General features: G+C 43.3%; 1 protein-coding gene across 1 annotated transcript in view; it reads right to left on the bottom strand.

Moving 5' to 3' along the window:
* Positions 1–25,136, bottom strand: part of TEDC1 (tubulin epsilon and delta complex 1) — a 64,259-nt gene extending 39,123 nt beyond the window's left edge. The window contains exons 1-5 of the mRNA XM_042873140.1: positions 25,020–25,136; positions 24,781–24,859; positions 18,794–18,996; positions 6,391–6,555; positions 165–263 (exon numbers count right to left, since the gene is read on the bottom strand). Coding sequence (XP_042729074.1) covers positions 165–263; positions 6,391–6,555; positions 18,794–18,996; positions 24,781–24,859; positions 25,020–25,136 — 663 coding nt within the window. The remainder of the gene's footprint in view (positions 1–164; positions 264–6,390; positions 6,556–18,793; positions 18,997–24,780; positions 24,860–25,019) is intronic.
* Positions 25,137–26,534: the final 1,398 nt, after the last annotated feature.

Below are 26,534 nucleotides of genomic sequence, written 5' to 3'. Positions count from 1 at the left end.
TGGTGGGTACAAGTTATAAAGGAGGATACAGACAGATAGTTCTGCAATACAAGCCTTTATTTCTGCTAGAAATGGTTAAAAACGTTTTAAGAAATGCAGGCTTTTGCTGACCAATGTTTGTCTAAAGCATCCTGAGCATCTAAGGATTACAGAACAATCCTTACCTGGTTGTAGTTCTCTGGATGTCTGACAAGATCTGTTTCTGTGACAGAAAAATGTCCAAGGGTCCGGTCCGTATGAGAGCCACTAGTGAACAAATGGATCTGGAATAGATTAAAGTAAAAGACATTTGTAATTGTAAGGACCAGATAATTAACAACACCCTTAGCTGCCATCCAACAGCTTGCATGGATGCAACAGCGATGTGAACCAGTGGTTACAAGCCCAATGCCAATGGCAAGTACAGAAGTAACTACAACAACCAATACAACAGACTTTTGTAGAAGAGTCTACAGGAAACCATGGCCACACACCCACAAAATGGGCCATCCAGTACTGTTACCATGAGCACATGCCTCTGCTGCTACCGCAGTAAAAGTGAACAATTTACTCTCTTTTCACATCTCAGTCTCTTTCTTTACTCTGTACATAATCGTATACATAACGTGAGAGAAAAAAACATTTTCACAGATAGTACAAGTCTTAACAGAGGTAAAGGATGCCCTCAGAATGACTGCTGATTTCTTCCTTTAGAGCAGAACAAGCTACCAAGTTACAGCAAGTTTCTGTACTGCTGCTATGTATTCTTGGCTTTCTCTTACTGGGACCTTGTCCCAGCTGCACTGGTGATGGTATCATCAATTATTTGATGAAGAAGCTTCCCAACTTAGTCAAGGGAACAATAAAAAGCAATTCGTCCTATTCAGAGCTGATCCCTTTGTTACTGTAATAACTGCAGCTGCCAAACAAGATAGCAGTGCACATTTGTCAGAGAATCGCTCATATTTCATTAATATTTCTGCCAGAAGACAGAGAATGTTTCCTGCTTTTTTTCCTTTATTCTAATATGAACTTTATCATACACTTGGGTATTTGACAACTGTTTTAAAGCTGACAGGCACCGGGCAATTATCAACCCTTCTCTGAAACCTGGGAATATTTTAGCATTCCTTTCCCCAAACTCACTCCCAGTGACAACCATCTGTCACATGTGCAAAGCTATGCAAGTTTAAAAATAAAAAAGCACCTCCCCACACAACGTCCTTCCTTTCTGCTCACCATGGCTCTCCCGGCTGCCTTCCCATGTAACCACAGCAGCAAAACCTTTGGGCCACAGCACCAGGGTGAATTTCAAGCCCTCTTCAAAGGTATGCTGCAGCCACGCTACCCGCTGAAGCTCAAAACAAATACTGCAAAGCTATAGCAACAGAGGAATAAAGTGTTCCTCCAAGACTAGAATAGATGGATGCTGGCACAATCCAGTATGTATATTTTTACAAGCTGTTATTGAAAAATCACGTTCTGACTAAAGATGAAGCAAGGCTAAAGGGAGAAAGACTACCAAGACAAAAGTTACAGGTGAACGGTGAGAGGCAGAGGGCACGTGTAGCTGTTGCTGTATGGAGACAAACAGATAAAGAGGAGGCAGGTCTGATTGAACCTTACACAGCCTCCTCTGCCTGAGAGTACAGGCACAGCCTTCACACCTTGGGAAGCATCCAGGACCAACTCCTAAATGCCCTTGAGTTCAGCCAACCTGCAAAAAGATAAACTGGCCAATTCCTCTGAAAGAGGATGAGAAGGGGACTTGATCACAGCTTACATGCATTTACATTCAAGAGATCTGTTGGGATCTAAAGGCAGAGTCACATTAGGAAAACAAAGCTTTTCAAATACTAAAAAAACCTCAAAACTACCAATGTAGCCATTTACAGCAGATTCCTCATGCCAAGACAGACACATCCAACAACCACAATTCAGCTCACTCATAAATTACTGATAATGAAGTCATCATCCAGCATCAGTCTCTGCCCTCTGCTGTTCAGAACATCAAGACTTTGTCCACATCCCCTCACCCCATCACAGGATGCACAGATACCACCAATCTAACCCACTGTGTAACACAACCTATTTCATATTACTGATCTTCAAGGTGGCACAAGAACCCACTCCTTTCATAGCAGGTACTTCAGTCCTGCTTTGCATTCACAGCTCCTGCTCTTACAATTTTCCAAGCACATTAGAACCATTATTGCCATTTTGCCACAATCAGATAATACCATTTATATTAAAGTCTTCTTCTATTGTCCATAATTCCATTGAATATCATTTTATTCCTACTAAAATATGCCCACAGTCCACAGTTAGATGCTTAACAAAATTCACCTCTGAATTCAGACTAACCCTCTCCTATTTCATTTGTAATTTCTGTCCTACTCTTTAGTGGAGAGAAGACAGCTGAAAATACCCACAGGAAATCCATCAGCTTTGCAGAAACTCTGCTATTTCTTTTTACATGCTGATTGTGGCATAATAGCATTTAACAGACCTGAGGAATAAAAAAGCCAATTTTAAACTGTTTTTCTGAAACGATGCAAGGCTTCTCATTCACTTTTTTTTTTTTTAAGGTCAAGTGGCAATTCAAGGCCTAACAAAAAACAGCTTCTCTCCCCTATGAATTCAAGAGGGATCAAAAGGCAGGCAGGCAGATATTCCACTGGCACTTGAGAGGAAGGATAGAAGAGAAGGAACCAAGAGGTGTGCCTTAATATGGTAATGTATCCCTCATGCTTCGATGTATTTCAATGTCTATCAGGTAAATAAGTACCACTGAGAATTTGGAAGGAATTATGCTAGTATTGCTGTATTAGACTTTCAAAGCAGGCAAACCTGCCCATGTTGAAAAGCTATTATAATGTTATTCAACAGCTCACAGCCTCAGGCTGCAAAACTCCTCAGCAACAGAGAGGTTACGATTTCCCTGAGGAAGTCTCCTTCCCACAGTGGGGCACGTAGGTGTCTGGGAGCTTTGCGTGCCTCTGGGAGGCATTGAAAAGCAGCTAGCTAGCAGCAGGGCTGGCAAAGCAGAGTAGCAGGCAGAGCACCTAACAAGCAGCTCCCACCAAGACTGGCTCTACCTCCAGGTAGGCTTCACTCCCCACTGCTTGAAAGTGCTTACTGCAGAACTTTGTACCATCAGCCTCAAGTGGCTGCAGACAGGACAGTATACAGGGCTCCCACAGAACCCAAATCACGCAGAGGAGGATTTCAACTATCATCTGTGTACTTTAGAGAATGAAGTGTCATTTATTTTTGCCCATTTCACCTTGCATCTCCCTCCTACCACTCCTTTTCACTTTCTCCAGGCAATACAGCACTATTTCATTACGACGTGAGTCATCATTTGTAACCTGAAAGTACACGTCCCTGATCACCCAAGCAATTCGATATTCTATTTTTTCCACAAAGTCACAGAAACACAAAAGACCTCTGAAGGTCCTCAGTCTGGCCCCTTGCTCTAACAAGGACTACTGCCAACATGTGTACGCGTTTTGCAAGCCTCTGAGGATGGACGTCATTCACCCCCTCTGCTGACCTGCTCCAATGCTGCCTGCCACCCCAGAGAAGATTTTTCTAACTTGCCAGAACCTGCCCAACTACAACCTGAAGCTCTCTCCCCCTTTGTCTTTTGGTACTACTGGGAGCACATAACCCTCCTCCACCAGACCAAACAAGTCCAGCTCCCTCAGCCTCTTCTTGGTGGCCATGCCCGCCTTAGCCAGCCCTTCACCATCTTGGTCGCTTCTTGCAGGATCCTCTGTGTATGATTCTTGTTTCCAGCAGAAATACCCATGCTTATAAGATAGCATGGCAAAGCAGTCATTTCCTAAGTAGGAATATATTTTCCAAGTGTGATGCATTTTTCTCAAAAGTCCCAAATAGAAAATATGGTATTTACGAGCTTGTGTGAGTCACAGAACAAAATATGTGGAAGAGTCACCACTACTTGGCAATAGCTATAGCTCGTGATCAGAGTAAATAAGGCTGTTCCACAGTTGAGATACATAACCTGGTAAGTTATTAAACAGAGTGAGCAGAAACCATAATTATCATTTTGTAGAAAAGTCCTCTAAATCTGTCAGTATAACTGAAAAACATAATACTCATTAGCCTACTGCACACTGTGTTTGCTGTTTCCATGAGGAAAGCAACAACTCACATACAGGTCATATGGGTAAGCTCAGTCTTTTAAGACAAAGCAGATTCGTTTAAAAGTTTTAAAGCTAAGTTAATGCAGTAGCATGGACAACACTTCTCTGTAAGAGTCAGAAAATACAAATAGTTGTTTATGCAGCTGTTCAACTGCACACATTGTGTTTCGTCTGGCCATAAAAGTTAACATTAACGTGGCACTGCAATGAAGTCCTTTCCAGTCACTTTTGCCTTTCAATTTTCTTGCTTTTAATTCAAACTAAAATATAAATCAGAGCACTGCACTTTATTATAGCTCTGAACAGAACTCCCACAGTCGCACATACATATTTGAGCACACATAATATCAGTGTGTGATCACAAATGGAGGAGCTGGGCCTCAGTCAATCCTTAGATGTATGCATCTGTGATGACAGTTGATGGCAGCCCTCTGCATATACCACAGAGCATAGTCTGAACGTAAGAATTATCAGCAGCACAGCTTACTGCTTTCAACCTAGTCCAGCAATGACTGAGAAGGCAGTAATGGCAACATGGGGAAACTGGATTGAACAGAGAAACATTCCCTTTCCTGCTTAGTCTTGCAGACTCTGAAAACCACAGTCCAGGAAACTGCATAGTAACTAGCCTGTCTCAAATTGTTTTCTGACTGCATTAGTCTTAATGTGAATGAACATTTTTCCTCCAGTAGCCAGAGGGGAAAAAAAAGTCCAAGTTTATTTCAAAATACAATCCCCACAGGAGGTCATCATCTTCCCTGTCAACACTTCAAGCACGTTGCCCATTCAGCACCTCGCTTCATCTCATCCCGGACAGCAAGAGGATCTCTGTTCTCAAGGCCCCAGCTCTGACCTGCTCTTAATTCTTCCTTGCTCTCATTAACTGCAAGCTGAGGTATCGAGACTGCCTAATGATTTGTTCCTGCCAAGTACCAGATAAATCAGAGCACTGATGATGACTTATGGAATATTTGCCTCACCTTCTGTAAAAATCAGCATACCTCAAATAGAGGTAGCTTATCAAGGGGAGAACACTTCATTGGAGTTTTACATCATTAAGTCACCTCTCCCAATAGCATGGCTGTCTGTAATCTCCGTGCAAAAGCCAAGGACTGCACCTGCACTTAAGGTGAATTGCTATCTTCCTTTGCAGTTCAGAAAAGCACATTCACAGTGGGCAATGAGAAGCAAAAGGTTATTTTAGATGCTGCACACGCAGCACCTGATCTTTCCCTAGGGCTGTCAATCAGACATCTTCCCCGGCAATCAATTCATGTAAAGAACAAAATGTAACCTCATTATAGTTTTCAGCCTTGCTCTGTCACACACAGGATTAAAGCAAAGAAGGTATCTTCATTCAAAACCCTCTTGTTCTGATTCTTACGACTTGCTGATACACTTTCTTCGAGGAGAAATTTCTCAAACCTGTTCTGAGTCTTGAAAAGATTATTTGTCAAGCCTCTACACACAATAGCAAGTGGCTCCATACAGAAGGAGAAGAAGGCAAGAGTGGATCGAGAAAATGCTACTGAATAACTTTCAGAACTATTTTTACAACTTTTTATTATTATTATTATTTTTTTTTTTTAAACTTGTCTCCAGAGTCATCACTGCTGTCAAATTTGGGAATGCAGGATGCATTTATCTTAAGCAGGCACAGTGCTTCTCAGATATCTGCATTGAGATGGGCAAAAAAACCACCATACACAAATGGGAATAGAACTGGAATCTCAGCCAGGTAGAGAGTGAACATTTCCTGATTTAAAATTGTTTTTGGGGTTTTGTTCAGATGCTCCCTAGTACTGCAGAAAGGGAAACTGCATTTTAATTTGCTGCTACGACTTTCAACATCTGCGCTCAGAATTTTGAGTGCACACTTGTGATGAACTAACACTTGAGTCACTACTTGTCTTTGGGAGCCAAGCGCTCTGTCATGCTTCTACCAGACATTTTCTGAGGCAAATGGTGACAGCCCACCTGGTTATGGAAGTGACTAATGTGCCAACCTGTGAGGGAGACTTTCATACAGCAATTACAACCTTACGAACACAGTGCATACTTCATTTTCTCATGGTTCTGCCTCACTGGGGAAAGGTGGGGGTATTTATATTTAGAGTAATTCACTTTTAACTAGAGAAAATGCCGAACTAGCAGACAAGAATAATTTATACATTTAGCACTAGCTGACAAGGCTTTTAAATAATAAACAACGCCACAGTGGGTTAGAAGAATCATTTACCTTATGTAAAAGCTTGCACTGCTCTTGCTGCTGAGCATGCAGACTCCGCCACTGGAACCTCAGCTTCCCATTTAACCACTGAAGGTATCGAACATCGACTCTGTTCTCCAGCCCAGGTGCCATCTCAGTTGTATCCTTCTCACTGTAAGACAGATCCTCTTCACACTAAAAGCAGAAGAGAACACCAACATATTTTAAATAACTCCAACATTTTCAAATCACTCAGCAGTGAACACAGGCCAAATAGCTAAAAATTTCCCCAAACTTCAGCACTCTGGAATAAATACCAGGTTCACAGCTAAGATGAAATGGACTGTCTTTCTCTTCTGTCTTTCATTTTCCATGCTCAGGAAGACACAGATTGATCCTGAGACACTAAGCATACTCTCTATTCAGATGGACAAATCACATTTTGCCTAGGTCCTAGTAAGTCAGAGAACATAAAAAACAGATTTAGTTCCTCGAGTATCTTTCTGAAAGCACTGCAGGCTGTACTAAGTGACCCAATTTTATAAACCAATGCCTTATATAGGGACAAAACTGCGGGCCTTTGCTTACCCAGCTATTTTCTTTTACCCATCTAGCATTTCTCTTCTTGCAGAATGGGGATAAAGAAAAAACCACGCAGCTAACACTGCTCAGGAGTCTGCAGGAACATTTTCAGCCTCTGTAATAGTGAGAGTAAGACTGAGGGGCAACTGTCACACACAGCCTTGTTTTGACTGTTCTCCAGAGTAATTTGGAAGGAAGAATAAGAGTGTCCCTTGTCCAGTTTGTCCCATTTTCCTTCTGCAATTGCAAAAAAATAAGTAACAATACCTTCACCTTTTGGATGCAATTTTGCCTTGGCTAATCACAAAAAGTGAGACATTTCTGCTGTATCACCTCCCCAAGGAGAACAGAAGGAATCTCACCTTCCCCAGCCTCTTGCACAAAGATCCTTCCCATTTCCAAACAGACTCTCTGCTTTCAGCTAAGACTCTGCAAATGGGAGGAAGACATGGGCTGGTTTACCTCTGATGACAGTAACACCACTTAAAGGGTGGTTAAAGCTCTCAGCTTCACGTAGCCTACAGAAAGTACACGCAGTGAATACAATCCATAAATCCAAATTTTGACTACAGCATGTTGTAAGAGGTAGAAATAGCACAGACCTGCAAAAGCCTGGGGCTTCAGAACTGGCAGTGTCCAGCTAAGGAAGCGCTTCCCAGCTGTTGGATTCTCAAGACTCTTCTTTAAAGTAGACATTTCAAGTCTACTTGAAACATGACTGTTTTCAAGAAAACAGTTGAGCAGATATTTGTACCCATAGACCTCAGCGGTATTTAAACATATGTGCTCCCCTGCTTCACAGACATCAGCGTTCAATAAAATCTTCTAAAAATTCAGTTGGCAGGCAAAGCTTGAATATAATTCCAGTTTGGATCCTAAACTAAAAATGCAAACTGCAAAAATGCAAAATGAAGAGAGCTTAATTAATCTTGCTTTAAATGCAGATTTCAGCAGATGTGTATCTGTAACAATGATCAAACAACCCCCTAATGCTTGCTTTAACCTACTGCTTCAGTTGACAGTGCCTCTAATACAATGAGCGTTCCTATTATTTATAAGCACAAAAGTGCTGGTCTGGTCACACAACAAAATGTATCAAGATTACATGTTTTTTTTTTTTCCCTTTGTTCCATGGCTCAGATAAATATGTGCTATAAATCACAGCAGCACAGGGTTCATAAAGGGCTTTTCCTTTTAAAGGCACAGATGTGTCTTTAGAGAAAACAAAAGAAAAGGAAAAAGACTATCCCCTTTGTGTCAAGTGCAATGTCATTCTCTTTCCCCAGATGCCACAAGCTTTTTTCCTCCAAAATCAAAAGGCATTGAGTTCTTGGGCACTGCAGGCCCAGCTACAGCACCTACGTGCTTCAGTGGCCCTGTCACCATCAGGCAAGGATTCTGAACTATGACACTGTATAGATACGGTTACCACGTTGTCCCTAAACATGAGCCAAGCGGCTGGGTGTTAGTAGCACACCAGAGAAAACACAGATGTAAACAGCACTAAAATGCTGCAAACAAGCAGCCAGAGAGCCACAAGGTCAAAGGCCTCTGTCCTACTCTCATATCTGGGATTCCCAGACTGAAACACTCATTTTCCATTATCTGCAGTTCAACTCCAGCTCCCCTGAACTAGAGGTTTGAGAATGGCACAAACACTGATCTCCTGGGGATTCATTTCAGGAAGGAATGGCATTAGACTCAATAGCTTTGGCAGCAAAATGACAAACACCGTGCAGAGCTAATTTTATTGTAGCGACCTGCCTTATTAATATTAAAATAAGGATGCGAGTCAATGCATTTTTTAACAGGAACTCTATTATTTATTTCACAAACTGCACAAAAAATTTACTTTTGCTATGAAATACTTACCCTGTCGTAAAGTAAACAAGGTAAAAAAAAAAACCAAAACAAGGTCTTGCATATTATACTGTGACCTCAATTTCCTGAGCCATCTCTACCATCTAAGACTATTTACTGCTCTCCCAGTGAGAGAAAAATCACTAAAATACCAACTCAAGCTAGGGTCTTAGCTTCAAATATAACTGTGAATTTATCTAATCTATGCAGTGATTTGGGCACACACCTACACTTACTTCTGACACAAAGAAGTGCATGCTTTTTACCAAAGCCATGATGAGCAGCCCAGCAGCCACCCAGACCTCCCAACAGCCTCCTCTCACTTGGGCTGCTCCACACCACCTCTGGAAGGGATAGCTTCAGAGTCACGTATCAGAAAAGCTTTTTGCTTATGAACAGTTAGCTAATGTTTCTCTTTGATTCTGCTTCCAGAACCACAGGCTTGCAGAACAAAAGCAACATTAGGATGTATGCATACCTCACTGCAGTGCTGGAATCTTTTCCAACCGGTGACACCAGAGCTAGTCCTCTCCAACTGGGCAACACAGACTCAGCAGAGCACCTGGGATTAGCACAGCTGTTAAGCAGAAGCTAGAATGAAGTATAAATGCACCTCAGGTTTGGTCAGAGCTAAATACAGTCATGAGAATTCAGTCTCCAGCACCACAAGCTTTGCCCTGAGCATTCCTCCCCAGGCTATTTCATGTCCAATTGTTATGAGAAAAAAAAAGAAAAAAAAAAAAAAAAAGATGCCAGATCATTCCCAAAACATGTGAATGCACTTGTAGTTACACAAGGCAGCAAACACAAAAAGAGCCAATGGTTCTCATGGCAAAGGCACTCGGTGCCAGTGAGTCGGAGTCATAAAGCACAGTGGACTAAAAGAGGCCACCAGATATATAAAAGTACTTGGAGGAAACAAACAAGGGGAGGAAGAAAGGAGGGTGAGAAAAAGATACGCGGACATATTGACGTTATTTCACATTCCTTGTATCTGAGCAAACAACTTATATGTGATTTGATCAGAGGGAAACTAAAGGTTAAGAAGTTTCAGCTTATGGCAGGAATAAAGCTTTTCTTTTTGGTCTGAGATACAAAGCAATCCCATCTTACTAGGAGCAACTCTACCCACAGTGGATGAAGATAAATTAGACAAGTACTTTGCCATATAAGTAGTTCAAAGAACAACACAAGCAGCAAGGTGAGAAGGGAGCATTTTTGCACTACAAGCTCCATTTGAGATATGAGAATTTACTGATCTACTGTGGGGCTGACCGTGCTCTACAAATATGCCTCAAATAAATTAAACTCCAAAAAGTATTTTAAACAAAATTCCATACAGTTTCAAGGGAGACCTTACAACATACAACAAAGAAAACCCCACATCATGCAACTTGCTCACACTTGAACATCTTGCCAATTCATGCAGACACTTTAATGCTTACATACCCTCGCACCAATGTCGTTACCACTCTGAAGAAACAATGCACTGCCTCATTCTGCCTGGTGCACCCAAGGAACAGGCCCACACTGCCTGCACTGCTGTGAAAGCAGGGCTCCAGCAGGGCTGCTTCCCTGGGAGATGCTCTTTTGCAACCATGAGCTGCCATCTGTTGGTAAGGGAAGGGCGGTGGCAGGCTCTGGTTCAGCCCCAGCCTGCTGTAGCTTTTCCCCATACTTCTTCCAAATCCCCCAAGGCCCAAATCTCTGCTTCCATATTTGGATAGCCACGACACAGCTCACTGCTCTTCCCACAGAGACACAGCCTTGTTGGAGCTCGCTTAGCACAGGGATACATGCACCAAGTCATATTCCTAGTGGGTAGCAACCCTTGAGTGGTGTAGCAGAAAGCAACAGTCAGCTAAACCCTCTAATGTGTGCTCCCCCTGGTATTCACTTCCACTAAAGGTAACCTGTGCCTAGATAGAAACTATTTACTCTCAGATCTCAACTACAGTACATACACAGCCTCACATCCCAAAGGAACACCTCTCGATTGCTCACTGCAGGGCTTCCGAAAGGCAAAACAGCCATATAAATCACAGCAATAAAGCGCTCCTGTAAGCTTCTACTGAGAGCTCATTCTGAACTGCTCATAACTCAGACAATGGTTTGTATGTGACATAACATATGTTAACCAGTGTAATTACACAGCTTTAAAGAGGTAGGTTTTTTTTTGTTTTTTTTTTAAGCACTGTAGCTAGAAATACCAGACTATCAGACACACTTTCCTAATTCAGTCATATATCTATCTGTGGGAGGGGAAAACGTGAAAAGGAGCAATTTGAATAGAGGAATATGAAAGGGACAACACTATTTTCATTAAGAGCTCCATCAACAATGCTAATTAACTCTCCTCCTAGACACAGAAGGATCCAGACTGCCGTGTGCATGGAAAGATTGGTGCTGTAAGAAACCAACATGCCAACTAAATATCCAGATATTAGCACAGAAGAGCATGTTTTCCATTTAAAAAGAAAGTGCTCATAAAGTAGAAGTGATGTTCATAGCATATTTGGAAGCAAGATTAAAGAAAAAAAAGAAGAAAAATGCTGTGTTTCTGCAAGACCTTTCAGCTTTTAAATTTCAATGTCTCTTATAAAAATTGCTCCTCTCTGTGGCACTCCCAAGAGCTCTGCTGGTATCTCATTGGCAAAGAGTGAAAAAGAAGATGCTGAGGGAAGTCAAAATGTGAGCACAGCTCCTACTTCTTGCTGCCTTGTTCAAACAAGCCTGCCTGGCAATAGCCACAAGCCTGAGGCACCAGAGCGAGTCACACATTCCAGCCCTCCTTGTTCAGAAGGCCTCGCTTAGAAGCTCTGCATGAGGGAAAAAGCGCTATGCCTTTAACACAGCACAGCAGCACTGCCCATCTTTGGAGCTACAAGGTCGAGGGTGTCACTCTATAAGTAACACTTCAAGTCCCAAAATGACTGCATTATGCATCCAGATGAAAGAAGTCAAACACAAACACGTGACAAGGCAGACCTTAACTTGGAGAATGCCACGTTTTGCTGGGCTGAACAAATTGCAGTACAGATAATGTCTTGCACTACACTTTCTCTGCCTGCAACTGCAGTCCTGTTTGCTCACATCCATTTAGCTCCACTATGGGAAAGCAGCTTGACAGGGGGTATCCAGTGAGACAAAGAGATGCAACGTGATCCATCAGCAGGGAGTCTGGAGGAAAGGGGTAAAGAGAAGAAGAAACAGTAGCTGCCTTGGACCAGAGGTAAGGCAGAGCTCTGCCATAGGCAGGAAGGCCTGCCATGCTCTCCTTTGTACGTCCATGTGGATCTCCTGAGGAATAAGTGATTTCTTTCCAAAGATCCTGCAATGAGAGTGAACCCTTTTCACTTAAGAAGTGGGACACCAGAGGTGAAGGATTTTCCCACTTAAATCAAAAGGCACTGCCCACTCCTTGCCAACGGAGGGCAGGAGAGACACTGAAACATTTTAACATCACTCGGTTTCATCACTTGGTGCATCTGCACCACTATGCCTTCATATTTGCACTCAGTATTCACTCAGTATTGGAAGCTCCAACTGTGAAACCTCAAATGACTCCAGTGACTGAGGGTAGAGCCCCATCCAAAACCAGCCATAACATCACAGGTACAAGTAATTTTGTATTTATTTGAAATCCAGACATTACCCAAAGAAACAAGTTAAATAAATGATGGCTGCGAAAAGCCTAAATTACAAGTCTTTTTGATCATTTCAGACATTGCTTTTAGAGTGTTTTAACTTGACACAGTGTCTGAGAAAATCGTAAGAGTGTATTCACTGTGTCAAGCAATAATAAATATTAACTAAAAGTCTTCCAGTGCTTTCTGGCAAAAATTAGAGGAGAGAAGTTTTGCAGGAGAACCATTAGGGATCCTGTGCCCTCTATTTAGGTTTCAGGCTCTTAAAAAGAGTGTTCATTAGCAGCTACTGTAATATGGCAGTGGTAGTAGCAAAACAGATAAATGGTAAGAGTTCTGAGTAAGACAAGAGGTCGAATAAAGCAGAAGTGCTAAGCACAGGGAATAGGGGAGGCAAATCAAAAAAATGAAAGCCGACAGGCTGATACAGGCTGCACAGATCTGGAAAGTAATTACGATTCCAAGTAAGAATCAATAGGTTAATAAAATTCCCTACTCTCCATGACATTGTAATACATTAAGAAGGGAAAAAAGCAGAAAACTGATATTTACTGACACTAGTGCTAAAGGTGTCCTCCTGCTTTTCTGCTGGGGAGTAGCATCAGGCTTGGCTACTGCTTTCACACTTCGATACAGCAATATGGTTTAAGAACAGCCGTGCTGGATGAGATTTCTGTAAGAGAAAGGCATTTCAACAGCAAGATGAGCAACCAGGCAGAAGGCTCATGCTATAATGGAAATAGCCAGTGAGCCAAGTTAGACTGTGACAAACAAAAGGGGAATCAAATTGCAAACCCAAGAGTCAGAACACATGTTTAGTTTCATTCTCCCAATAAACACTACAAGTAATGAAACTAAGTTCACTTTGGCAAGCTAGAAAGACATACACAAATTCCAGCTACAATAGCCATAATAGCTCTGTTTGTTAATTACTATGCATTCACAAAAGGGGAGGAGAGTCCAATTTCACATAGAGGGCAAAAAGCAGACAGAAGGAATTAGCAGAACCAAGAACAAGTATTTATACACCGTATCTTGGTGATAATGAGGGAAGTAACATCACTGCCCCTATCTAAAAACTCAACAGCCTTCACACATAATTAAATTACTAGGCACATAAATTAATTTCAGCTGCTGAAACAATACCAGTACAGGCAGTATTTTTCCCAGGAACAGAAGGAACTCTTGCTCACAGAGCATTGCTATTATCCGTACAAGCCACTGTGCAAATTTGGAAAAAGCCTTGATATGCTAAAAAAGCAAGTTTATATCAAACAATAATCTGCTTCTTAAATAAATGGAAAGACAACATGAGAATTCTCCAAGTCTACAGGTTCAATGAAAAAAAAAGAGCAACAGAACTCACATTCTTAAGGTTCCATACCCTGCTTTAAGGTTCATAAACACTATATTTTATTATTATTATTATAATTATTTTGCTATTAACTGTGGCCAGCCAATGCTCCCATCAAGTTTCTCTCAAGATCCTCCTCCTCCTGTTCCTTCTTGGGTGAAGATCACACAGTTCTACTAGCTTTTGTCAGTGACATGTCAGCAGGCTACAAGCATAAACAGTTAAGCAACAGAGACTCAGTGTAACTAGCAGAGTTGCTCCAAAGGATACAGGAACTCTGATTTCATGGAGGAACCCATACCTCCAGAACTCAAGAGTCTCAATTAAGGAGACATGGTGGCTGCTGGAGGAACACTGGGTTTGGTTGTGAGATCTCATAAACACCTTGGGATAGACCAGAAAATCCACCAACTTTATAGGAAAGAAAGCAAAAGGAAGAATCACTCAGATGTGGTTGTTTTTTGTTTTTAAACTTTCCCTTGTGCTCTAAGATTTCCATGTGGAATCAATGAACAGCACTCAAGATTATTCCTCAAGTCACCCAAAGCAACAAAAGATGCTAAATTCAACATCTCTGCGGTACTTATTTGAGACAGAAACCCACAGAGAGTGTAAAAAGCCTTTCAAGACAATGTCTAACAACTAATCATCCAGTGCTTTAAAGCAAAAACAATAGGCTAGAATTCCAAAACAGACGCATCGTAAATCAATGTGAGCCTCCAATTCAGGCTGTACTCCAGTCTTTACAGGACCAACACAATTAGTGATTTCCTCTAATTGTTTTACTTTTTCTAGAGTTGATTAGTGCAAGATTTGAGCTTCCACTGATCGCCTCTGCTGTCACCAACATGCTGACAAAGCAGGACTATCAATTCACAGAATGAACAACTACAGCAACCACAGGCCAGAGCCCAGCATACACTACCTGCCCTTCCTCCCTCTCCTGTACAGCAATGAGGGCTTCAGGCAGCTCTCCTCACTGTTTCCTCCACCCCTTCTCTAAGATTCATAACCTGGAGGAGAGGCATGGACAGAAGGCTGCAGAGGGCAGCAGCTCCCCCAGCAATGCAGGTTGCTGCAGCCCACAGCAAGCATCCCAGACCATGGCACAACAGCCTGCAGCACCAACCTTGCAAGGGAAATGCACTGGAGGCCACATAAGACAAGGTGCCTTGAAGGATTCTCCTAACACATCCAAGCAGTCAGCCCGTACGATCACCCAAGGTGCCAACATATCCGTCCTTGCCAACAACTACTCCAAGATTATTTTTATTTTTTAATTACATTAGATACATTAAGCACTACCTCCTACTACCCCAAGCCTTTCATCATACTTTTACCACCACGTAGCTAATACTTTCAGATATCACTTAACCTTTGACTCAGAAGATGTAAGCGTGTGTAAAATTAGGCTTGTTGAATGCTTTTTCCTAGCTCAGGATCTTAAGGCTCTGAATTCCTTGCAACAGTGGAGCTCCACGTCCATCATGTGTCAAGCATACCCTTGTCCCTCTATAAATAACTGGCTGAAATCCTTCAGATGGAAGTGTTCAATTTGCAGGAGAGAAAAAAAGCATGTTGCTAAGGAACAGTGGAGAAGAAAAGGCCATAGAGTGGTAATCTGGAATGAAATGAATTAATTTAATTGGCCCTTGATTTGTTGGGTATTTGGCACACTATCAGCAATTTCATTGCTGGTAGGCTATGTTTCAAATACAGCCTGAAAGAATGGTCAGAACATCTCTGCACACTTAATTTAGGGATTAGCTGCATTCTCTCCTCTTCATACAACAGACCCTTCACACAACAGTCCACGTTTGTGGATCTCCAACAGCATTTTAACAGCAAACCACACACGCATCCCTTTGAGCTACTGCTATGCTGCAGCTCTTCAGGTTCCATTTTTTTAGATGAAGACACAGAGGTGGGGGGCTTTCTTCACATTTATTCTAATAGATCAAAAGATGTGCTCTGTTAGTAAGCGCTGGCTTTCATGCTTTGCTGATTTTGGCAGAGATCTCAGCAGTGCACGGAACCAAATAGTATTTCATGGATTGTTGTTTTGCAACATTTTCAAGAAAATATTTTCAATTGTTTATAGTATGTTTAAAAAAGGCTCTGTGTGACGGAACGTTTTTCAGGCTCTTTCTCAGCTGTGAACTTCACTTGCTTTAAATGAAGAAGAAAGAGAAAGAAATGCTCTTTTATGATCTTTCTCTAAGTATGTTTTTTCAAGTAGCCCTGCCTTTTTCTTCCATTTATTCAAATGAGAGAATTACAACTGCAGAGACTACATCTCTGACATGCTTAGAAATGTCTGTACCATCTGTTATGTATCTTCCAACACTTCAGCTTAAGTATCAGAAAAAAGCCTGTTATTTACCATGCACAGAGTCAAAGCGCCAGCACTTCAATTGTTTAGGCTGTACTTTAACCCACAAGACGCCTGGTAACAAACTTTCAATCTCACCTCTTGTTGTTCACTATAATTTTAGGAACTAAAACATCATTCTGATTGATGAGAAGATACTCTCATCATGAGAAGATACTGATTGATGATGAAGATACTCCATAAAATAACACTACAATGATTATCACACTTTTATGCAAACAACAGGGTCCACTGAGTTGTGTACAAGGAGTTGAACCACCTACCATTTCCTTCACACCCATTCTTATTTCCTTAACTGCGCACTTTTAAGTCCTAACTTGCTTGGGTCTTACTGCTCAGATGTATTGGTTTTGTAATGCCTCGCTGATCAGCTCCATGATAAGATCTCTCCCTGGAAATTCTTTTCTTTGTGGTACAGAACCACAAAGAGGACCACAATTACAATCTAACATTTCTTCCTTAAGACCAACTGCATTTATTTGTTTTATTACTCATAAGTTTCATGATGAAAACTTTCTAGATGAACACCAAACAAGAAATGTGGTCATTAAAGTGTGCAATCTTTACATACATACACTAATTCCAACTCCCATATATAAATATAAATATATATATATATATATATATATATATATAACTTTATATCTGGCTTATTAAGAACCTCGCTGGGTTTGTGAGCCTTTGCAAACAGTTTTAGGACAGTTATGTATATGAAACACGTATTGCGTTCTTTTTGAGAAACACAGGTGAGCAGATTAGAATTGACATGAAAGGCACAACAGTAAACAAAATGGTTCATGTATCTCTGTGTGGACATACAAGATAACGTTGTATCACCACAGTTCTTTCATCTCATGTTGGACAAGGCAAAAATAAGTCCTTCAGAGAAAATAATATGGCATTTTTCTACCTCCTGAATTCACGCCGCTACTACACTACAGTCATCACTCTTTTGTGATAGAAATCATGTGCTAAAAGAAAAAAAAAAGTCTACTACCACACAACCAAAACAGAACCGAGATGCTCAAAGTAAAACATTCACCACGAGTGTCTTTCTCCTATGGTCTGGAGGTGCCCTTTTGATCACCAGAGTGCACCACCGCTCCCTTTTTTGTGAAGCAACCAATGGCAGTGTACAAGTGCAGTCTGTTTTCTCACAATGATGATATAAAGGCAACTCTTCCCTTTTAATTGCTTTCCACTGAATTCCTTTTGCGGATACTGCACCTACAGTGTAACTTCCTCAACTCCCTGCCATTAGTCACAAGTTTATCGCCACAGCAGGGAAACACAAAGACTGTTGCCTTACTAGTAGATTTCCTGGTGTAGATTGGGTCTCAAGGCTTGGGCTCCAGCTTGATTCTCACCTTCTAAATTCCCTTGTGAAGTAGGGCTTTGGGTAGAAAGAAAGCAAACAGATAGATCTGCAGGTTCTCAACAGGAGCAAGTGCTGGATGGAATTCAGGTGGTAAATCCTCCACTCGGGAGCAGAGGTTCTGTTCCTGGCAGGCTGGCCAGCCCCACTAAGAGCTGTAACTGAACTGCCCCTAACTAACACTGAAAAGATGCAGTCCGCAGCCTAGGGGAGCACATCTACATGGGCATGTAGAACACAAGGTCTTAAACATTACCAGACACAAGCAGGTGGGACTCATCACCTACACTGTCCTTTGCCAAGGAATGAGACAGTTCTGTGAGCTTATCATTCAGAACCAGACTTACCAGCAATTAACATCTAATAGATGAAGATGACTTAGAACAAATTTACATCCATCTAGAGGGACCTCAACCACGTTAACACACTGAGGGGATCAGCATAAACTCAGTCTGTGTTCCACTATGTCAAGAGCAGAGACAGTAAAAACATGGAAAAATGCACCACATTTGCTTCTCGGCTCCTCAGTTTATATACCAAAGCAAATGTCTGTATAGTAATACATGCTCTTAAACACAAGGAACAGGTGTAAAATTATAAAATTTGATAATACTACTTCTATGAGGCTGCGGGCTTGGGTTTTTTGCTTTTTTTTTTCCTCCTCCCTGATCATGTACATTGTAGCCAAAGTAGAGACACAGTTATCCTGAGCCTACTTCAGAGCAGGCTTTCCATACGCTAATATCTTTTTATTTATGGAAACACAAGCATATCTCATCAACCTCTTAAGGAAGCTAAAAGGCCATTAGTTACCCCAACAATAGCAGCTGCCATTTGAGATCTTGATGCTTTTTAATACTGTTTGCCTTAGGATTACTTGTTCCACCCAATGCCAACAGCCCCAGACTTCAGAAATAACCTGTTTGCCTACTGTCTGGCAACAGAGACCAACAACATTCACTTACCTCCATTCCTCCACACTGATCTCATCTATACTGCAAGAAACCAAAATCACAGCACTCATGTAGGGAAGAGAGTTTGAGAAAAAGAGGGAACTCAAATCACCTGCACAAAGTTTAGGGAAGGGAAAGTAAACAGGCTCCAGTATTTTTATTTCTTTTAAGCCAGGGTATTTACTTGTCAAGTTCCCAAGATACCCCCCAGTGTGCAGTACACTAGTGATAGCACGGATGGATGAGGCGGAAGGACACGAGCATGCTCACCATGCACACAGAGGTTTCATCCCCTGTTTTCACTCTGTTCCGAGCCAAAAGCCGTTCCAAGAGGTTCACCCTGTGCAGCAGCCAGGAAAATGCCAGCAGCAGCTCTCGACTTCCTGCTGAGCCATCCGAGGGGAGCTGATAAAGTTCTGGCCTGCCATAGCCGTGGTACCACAACACCGATTTGACAAACCTAATTTGGGTATCTGAAAAGAAGAAAACAACTGAGAATAACACACTGTGCTACTCAGCGCGTTCACCTGTTTGGTTCCAGAAACTGCTGCTGTCTCTGAGAGCAAGATTTTTAACCAAGCCTAAGGCTAATAGAGGGCAGCAGAGACTGGAGCACTTTAATCAGCAAATTAAAAAGGAAGAAGGTAATGGGAAAAACTTCTTTATGCTTCCCTGTTTGGACCTACGGGAACTACTACTAAAGGAAAAGAGGAAATTCAAAGTTGAGACTGTAGTAGGCCAGTAGTGTCCTCTTGGAGATTAACAAAAGCAAAACAGATAAATAGCCATCCCCACTACACCAAGACTCCAACTCACCCATCCATTTTTTATGAGCCACCAAGCGCGCTATGAATTAGTAAATACTCTGAGTCACTTGACTCCTGAATGAAACAGGAATTTGGAGATAGGAGTCTCAAATCTCTAAGCAGCAGTGGGCAGGCAGAGATAATGCAACCTGGTGAGCAGCAATGTGTGCAGCATGGACTATTTAACTCTCAGAAATGCTCCAATTCATATTCCTTCACACCAGCAAATTTTTCCTGACAGCTACAAGACAGGCACTACAGAACTGTGAAATACTGAGGAAAGGAAGATAAAATTATTATAAAAACAGGTTCTGACCAGCAAGCCTCAGCTCTGCACTGAGTAGTCAAAACTGTAATAAAGAACACAATTAAGGGCCACGATGATAACCAGTATTGCTTGGGAAGAAGCAACAGTAGCTGTATGAAGATGTCCTGCTGAATACACTGCCGGAGTTCTATGAAGGCAACAATCAGTGAGTAGTTAAGGACCTTTCAGCTGATGCAGATTTAGCTTTCCCAAAGGCATTCAACTAGCAGAAGAAAAAGCCAGTAGATGGGCTTGCATCAGCAACAAGTGACTAGCAGTTAAGAATCAGAGGGCAGGAACACACAGTGGTTTCACAAGAGGGCTACGAGCTAAACCTCTGCTGTTCAACTAACTCAAAATGACACAGAGGCAATGGGATAATGACAGAAAGCAGATTATGAAAAACTGCAGAACTTAGTGAGTCCAAGCATTAGAGTAGCAGATGTGATGCACACAAGGGAAAAGAACAATTCAAACTCTACTGACATGGTAGCAGGCTCAGGGCTGACCACTACACGCTATCTTGGCTTATACAATTTTTCTGACAATATTACTCACCTCCCTGAGCATACAAAAGGAGACTGAATGCAAGCAATCTAGAAAGAAAATCTGACAGAATACAGTGAGGGACATAATACTGCTGACTCTATCCACCATGACCCCACTGCTCAAACTCACAGTATTCCTCCATTTCTTCAGTCCCAGAAGGGCTACAGAAGACTTGAGAAAAACTAAGGGAAAGAACAAGACCACAAGTACATAACAGCATTTTAAGAAATGATAATGTGGGCAAATAAAACTTCTGGAAGCTGAAAGAATAACCTCCTGGAAGCGTCCCTGGTTTTGTCCATAATCCTGGCCATCCATTTTCAACAGCTGTCACTATTGGCTGGAGCCAGAGGAACCTTCAGTTTGATACAGTTGAGGCATCCTTCCAAAAGTAGGAAGAAAGCTCTTCACCTATTCTGTAAAGCTTCAAAAAAAAAAAAAAAAGGTACATGCACACATCCCAACAAAAGGTACAGCCCTCACACAATCAGGGATTGTCACTGCTGTCCTTAATTAGCATACTCATTCATCACATTACACACTGGTTTTCCTGCTCCTTGGCCACTTGTGCTGGAACCATCCCTCAACAGTCACACACACTGTGATCTGTCTTTGTCTGGCACTGACTGCTGAAGCTCAAAAAGCACAGCATGACCAACTTCAAAACAAAAACAAAGGGGAAAAAAAGCATTGCTCTCAAAAGGAATTTGTTAATTATGAGGGAATCTCACAGTGAAAAGTGGTTGATTTAACTTGATTTGAGAAACATTAAGGGGCTCTTACCTGATGAAATAGTACAAAGCCAAGACAGAGTGAGGAGCTATAACCCAAAGCGTCCCGTGCCAGTAACAATATAGGGGCAGTACACTGCTGCAGCTGTGCTGAGGCTGGGAGGAACTGATAGGCACTAAGAGCCATCAAGCCCTTTGTGTTCTGTTTGAACAGCTTTAAGAGAACAGGCAGTGTGGATCCCTAAGGAGATGCCTATTTCCAGAGTGCTCCTCGGTGCAAATGCAGAGCTGGAAATGCCATGCACGTCACTGTACATCTAGGAGCAGGAATATATGACTGACCACATGAAAGCTATAAATGAATTCCTGACAGAAACACTGACCACAGTTCAGACAACTGGTTTTAAACCTAGCTTGCTTCTGCACTACAGACAAACCCAGACACCAACATGACTCTGTATACTATTTCTGCAGATGCCTAAAAATCTGGCCATGGATATATCACAGGGAGCACTCAGTTCTTAGGAATTTTGTTTTGATCACCCTTGAACATTCTCATATTAGCCAGGTTTTTTAGCTTCCCTTTCCTTTTCTTTGCACATCTGTCATTGCCAAGAAACAAACTGCCATAACAGGTAAAGGCAGAAGTACTCCATGGGGAAGGAGGATCATCAGTACTTATTCTCCTTCCCTCTTGAAGCAAAGAAGCATGATGTGCTGCCATCTGCAGTTCAAGGAGCTCCCCAAGAAATCACCTAACAAAGAGAAGGAATAGAGAGCAAGCTAGGGGGTTTTGTTTGTTCGTTTTTTCCCCCTTTTTTTGTCATTTCCCTCCTCATTCAGGACCAGATGCACCAAGGCAATTCACCACCTGACTGAGGGAGTTGCTCTGACCCTTCACCTCCCCATTTCAGCTGTCTCTCTGCAACAAACTGCCCTCCTAACAAGGAGGTACCTGGTGTGGGCATTAGGCAGCAGCTGTGGGCATGCAGCCAAGGTGTGGATCAGGGGCAGGGGCTCACACAGCCCTTCCAGGAGGGCTGAAGGACCTTACAGAAGCCACTTAGTTTTCCTTATCTCTGCAATGCTCTGCCTTGTAAGGATATGATCCTCAGATTAATGGCACTCAAAACTATATAATTACCACACAACAAGATGGATTCTTCCAAAATGTGCAGCCAAGAGAGAAGGCAAAAATACCACGCAGATAGCAGATAACGCCAGTCACTCAAATATCCCCTCTTTGCCAACATTTTCTTCTGGCATTTTATTAGGATTAGGTAATCTATATAGAAAGACCCACACAGTCTTTCCAATTAATTCCTTTCCGCATGCACATTATTTATAAAAGCAAGTTCAGCACGTACAGCCAAACTGTGGATGAGCCTCAGGGTTCAGTTCTCTTAAAACTGTGCTCAAGCTGTGCTCTTCCACTTTACAAATCCCACAGGCTATTTTCGATGAATTACAAGAAGGTACTCAAATAAGGGTTAGGCATTAGTCCCACAGACTGAGGCGGAAAGGGACTAAATCAAATACAAGAGCAGACAGAGATACATTACTGCACACATTCAGGCAAGAAACACCTGCAGAGGTGGTGGCACTGTGGGAAACAACTGCTGCTGCAGAACATCATTTTCTGCTTCATTTGTCAAACAAAGAGCTATACTGCAGCCCCAGACCTCTTCCTCGTACGAGAAAAAATGAGTTGCAGCTCTGCAAAAGAACCATCTCTTCCAACTATCAAAACGCACACTGCACCACTGCCTGGTGTGGCTGTTAGCCAAGTCCACCACTTCTCAACCTCTGTGAAAAAAGAACTGCATGAAGCCACGAACCCTGACTGACTTCATCAGTGAGGTTACAGTGCCACTGCACAGCTGAATTCCACTTGTACTCCTCTGAGGGGAAACCTGACATGTTTAAGAGGCTGTGGTGTGTCAACTGCTTCTAAATGCATGCTTCTTACTAGAAAAGACTCTTCCAGAAGGAGAAAGCAAAACTTGCAGAATTTAATAACCACCAACTGAAAGATGTGGTGTTTCTGCATTGCTTTTGAAAGAACACAAGAGCTCCCACATTTTAAAACATCCATCTGCATGTATTTTCTTGCATGAAAAATATTTTTCAAATATTTCATTTTCTGCCACAGGGACACTAAAATCCATCAGCCATTTAAAAACACAATGCAGAATGTTTTTCTAAACAGCATCACATTACAGCCACAAAAAGAGAATGCCCAGCAGCTATTCTGTTCAAAGCAAATGTTAATCTTCCCTAAAATTCACTTACATAATGAGCTCCAAACCTAATAAAAACCATTAATTGAAACAGAAACATGCACTAGGAGCGCAGCTTGGAAAGCAACTTGAACGAAAGGATTTCCCAAATTAAAGGAACAACGCCTATATAAAACTCTGTCCTGTAAAATCAAGAAGAGCATTCTATCCTCGTTTCGTTCAGAGCTTTTCCATTGGGAGAACTTTTAGCTTACAAAAAAATAAAAAGCACAAGTCCACAAGTATTGCTTTTCTTTCCCAGAAGGCTGTTCCTATGCCTACAAACACAGCAACACTCACAGAGAATGATGCTTCGCAGCCTTCCTCTGAGATACAGCAAGTGTCCCCTCCTAGTTTTCAGACAAGATAATTAATAGGTTGCACAAAACCAGCAAAGAAAGGGAAGCCCAAACCAAACACTATGCTTGAATTGGAGGAATCGGTCTCATCTTCTCACTTTCCTACATGCTCCTGAGAAAGTTATTTAGTCCTCGAGCTCAAGTCTTCCATTTCATTTCCATGCAATAAATTGTGAAAAACCACAATTGCTCTGGAGCAAGGACAGAGAAAAAAGAAGTAAAATATTGTTCCTATCTACACCAGGCAACTCATTCTCTCAGCCAAGCAAAGGTAGTTAGCATATTTTGAACAGCAGTACAGCTACACAACCTGAATTTCAGGCTTAATCAGCAAGTTGCGACTAAACAAGTTTCTTCCAAAACAGTTCAGCAGTTCTGTGCAGAACCACGCACTCTTCCCTGACACTCAACCAGCACTGATAGGGTTTGCTGTCTTTAGAGCCAGAAACCTGCCATGTGCATATGGAAATCCTGCCTCCAAACATTACTAGCAATTAGCATGGGAGCAGCCAGGATTGAGATTGCAGCCTCACAAAACTGTGGTGGACAGCCAGTACATTGACTTACCACACAGTCACACGCAGCAGACTGCAGATGAGTGGAAAAGGCATACCAGACAAACGAAAAATAGCAGTCCTGTGAGTAACAGAACCATGCTGATTTCCTGCTGAGCTAACAGCTGAACTGCACTGACTTGGCTTCACATTCCTCATGAGAAATCAGCCACAATGCTTAGCTTTTTTTTCACTATCCCTAGAGCCACCAGAGTTCCAGTTTAGGATTAAGATTTGCACTGGTTTGTTTTTTTTTAACTTTTGAGGGCTGATTCTAAGTAGTATCAGTGTGTTTGGGAAAGCATGTCCATCACAGATGAACCCGTCCTCGAAGATGCCTCCCACAGCAAAAGGGCTCTGGAGAGGTATCTTCAAACAGACGCCTGAAGGCAGGTATTCTGAAGGCAGGAATGGTGTTATTTAAGAAACCAGCAGTGCTTTGTCACAGTGAGAATAAGGCATATGACCACTGCAGTTCTAGATGCAGGGAAACGTCCAAGGGAAACAGGAGACCCTGTGAGATGCAAGAACACCCCATTTCCTGGATAATGGAGGCAAACCAGAGCACAGCCATGATGCAACAGTAAGGCAGTGGTGTAAAGCAGTTACACAGGGAGTGCTTAACGGCCCCAGTGCACAGATGGAAACGGTGATCTGCCAGGCTGCTGTTACCTATGGCATCCGACTCGGTCCACTTGCCTCCGTGGATTTGTTTCAAGAGAACATAGAGCAGCCTCCAGAAATCCAGCGTCTGCAAAAGAACACGAGGAACGGCTGCTGGCACACGGCCACGTGCGGCACAGCACAGCCCCACTCAGAGACGCCGCTAGAATTCAGCCAGCCCTCGTAAAGCGCAGCGCCACACGGGCTCCGAAGGGAGGAAGGGAGGGAGGGTCGCGCCCCGGGCTCACCGCCTGCGGCCGGTCGAACCTGGCGCGGCGCAGGACGTCGGGAGCGAGCCGGGCACGGGGCGGCAGAGCCCGGCACAGCGCTCCGACAGCTCCGGGCAGCGCCCGGCACCGTTGCATCGGATCGCAGCGCAGCGCCCGCCGCTTCCCGCCCCTAGCGCTGCGCATGCGCAGCGCCGCCCCTTCCGCTCTGCGCGAGCGGGCGCTGCAGCGACCCCTACAGGGCGGGCGGGCGGGCGGAAAGCCGCTTGGTCCTGACCTCGTGGCCACACCCAAAGCGCTTGCACGGCGCCGCGCAGGCAGGAGGAGCTGTGCCGTGCTTCACCCGCAGCACTGCGCGCCGAATGAGGGGCAAAGCCCCAAGTCCAGGCCTGCAGGGAGAGGGCAGAGATGGCCGTCCTCGAGCAGGCCGCTTCCTTCCCCCTTCCTCCCGGTGCCGCAGCTTTGTCCCCATGCGGTTAGCAGGGGCCGTTGCCACCCGGTGACTCAGTGGGGCTGAGGCCGTGTTTGCTGTTGCTGTGCCATGGCAACGTGCTGCGTCCCATTGCCTCACACCGATTGCGCACAATAAAGGCCGTGGTGGCTTCCTCGGTGCCAAGGGGTGCGAGCCCTAATCCTGAGAAAACACCCAGCTCCTTTTCCTTTTTTTTTTTCACTGTTTTTCCCCTCATCTCCTGCCAGGCCCTCAGGCCGTGCATCCAGCCGTGCTTCCCTTGCAGCCGCTCTCCTCCCTCCCTCAGCAGCTCAGCAAACAGCCCAGAGGCAGCGGCCCCTTCCCTGGCTGCCACAGCACTGCACACACGTGTTTTTTAGCGAGCTTCACATCACACGGCAGTCACAGGTCGGCAGGTCCCCAACGGGGACTGTAATAATAGCTGCAGTAAGATGGATTTTCCCAAACGCAGCACAATGTCCTGTGGTGCCAAAATCCGAGGTCAGCTCCCGGCAGACGGATGCTTCAGATGCTTAACACAGGCGTTGGTGTCTCAGGCCCTCAGTGCGGGGTCTGCACTTCCAGTATAATAAACCAGGAAGGATTATGAGACATTAAAATAAAAACATCTGCAGGCTTGCAGTTCTCAGGAGCTTCACCCTTTTAACTTCGACAGCAAAATGTTTCTCTGCACAATGGTGAATGCACTCTGTGCACTGATCCCTTAAAGCAGGGCCCACCAAAGACAGGCACAGAGGTTTGGTGGGAAATTCTTGCTGTCTTCTCCCTTTAAACTCTCAATTTACTTGAAAATAAAAGGAGAGAAGGTGAAATGCCACACCAGTGCCTGAGGCCAGCTGCGGGGCACAGCCTCTGGAGGGGGACTCAGATGGCAGCATGCTGTTTGCGGGCTCCCAGCTCATGCTGTCTCCTGGCCGTCTGTAGGCACAGGGACACACCTGCTCTAATGCTGACATCAGCCTACAGCAGGTGAGAGCATTCAGGGCCAGATCAGGTGTCCCAAGCTGGTCCTTGCAGTCTCCTGCTTGGGCTCTGCAGCAGAACACAACATCCCTCGCAGCACA

Source organism: Lagopus leucura, unplaced genomic scaffold (assembly GCF_019238085.1).
Source record: "Lagopus leucura isolate 7727_CA_CO unplaced genomic scaffold, USGS_WTPT01 Super-Scaffold_100009, whole genome shotgun sequence".
Lineage (NCBI taxonomy): Eukaryota > Metazoa > Chordata > Aves > Galliformes > Phasianidae > Lagopus > Lagopus leucura.
This window is presented reverse-complemented; position numbering and strand designations above follow the sequence as displayed.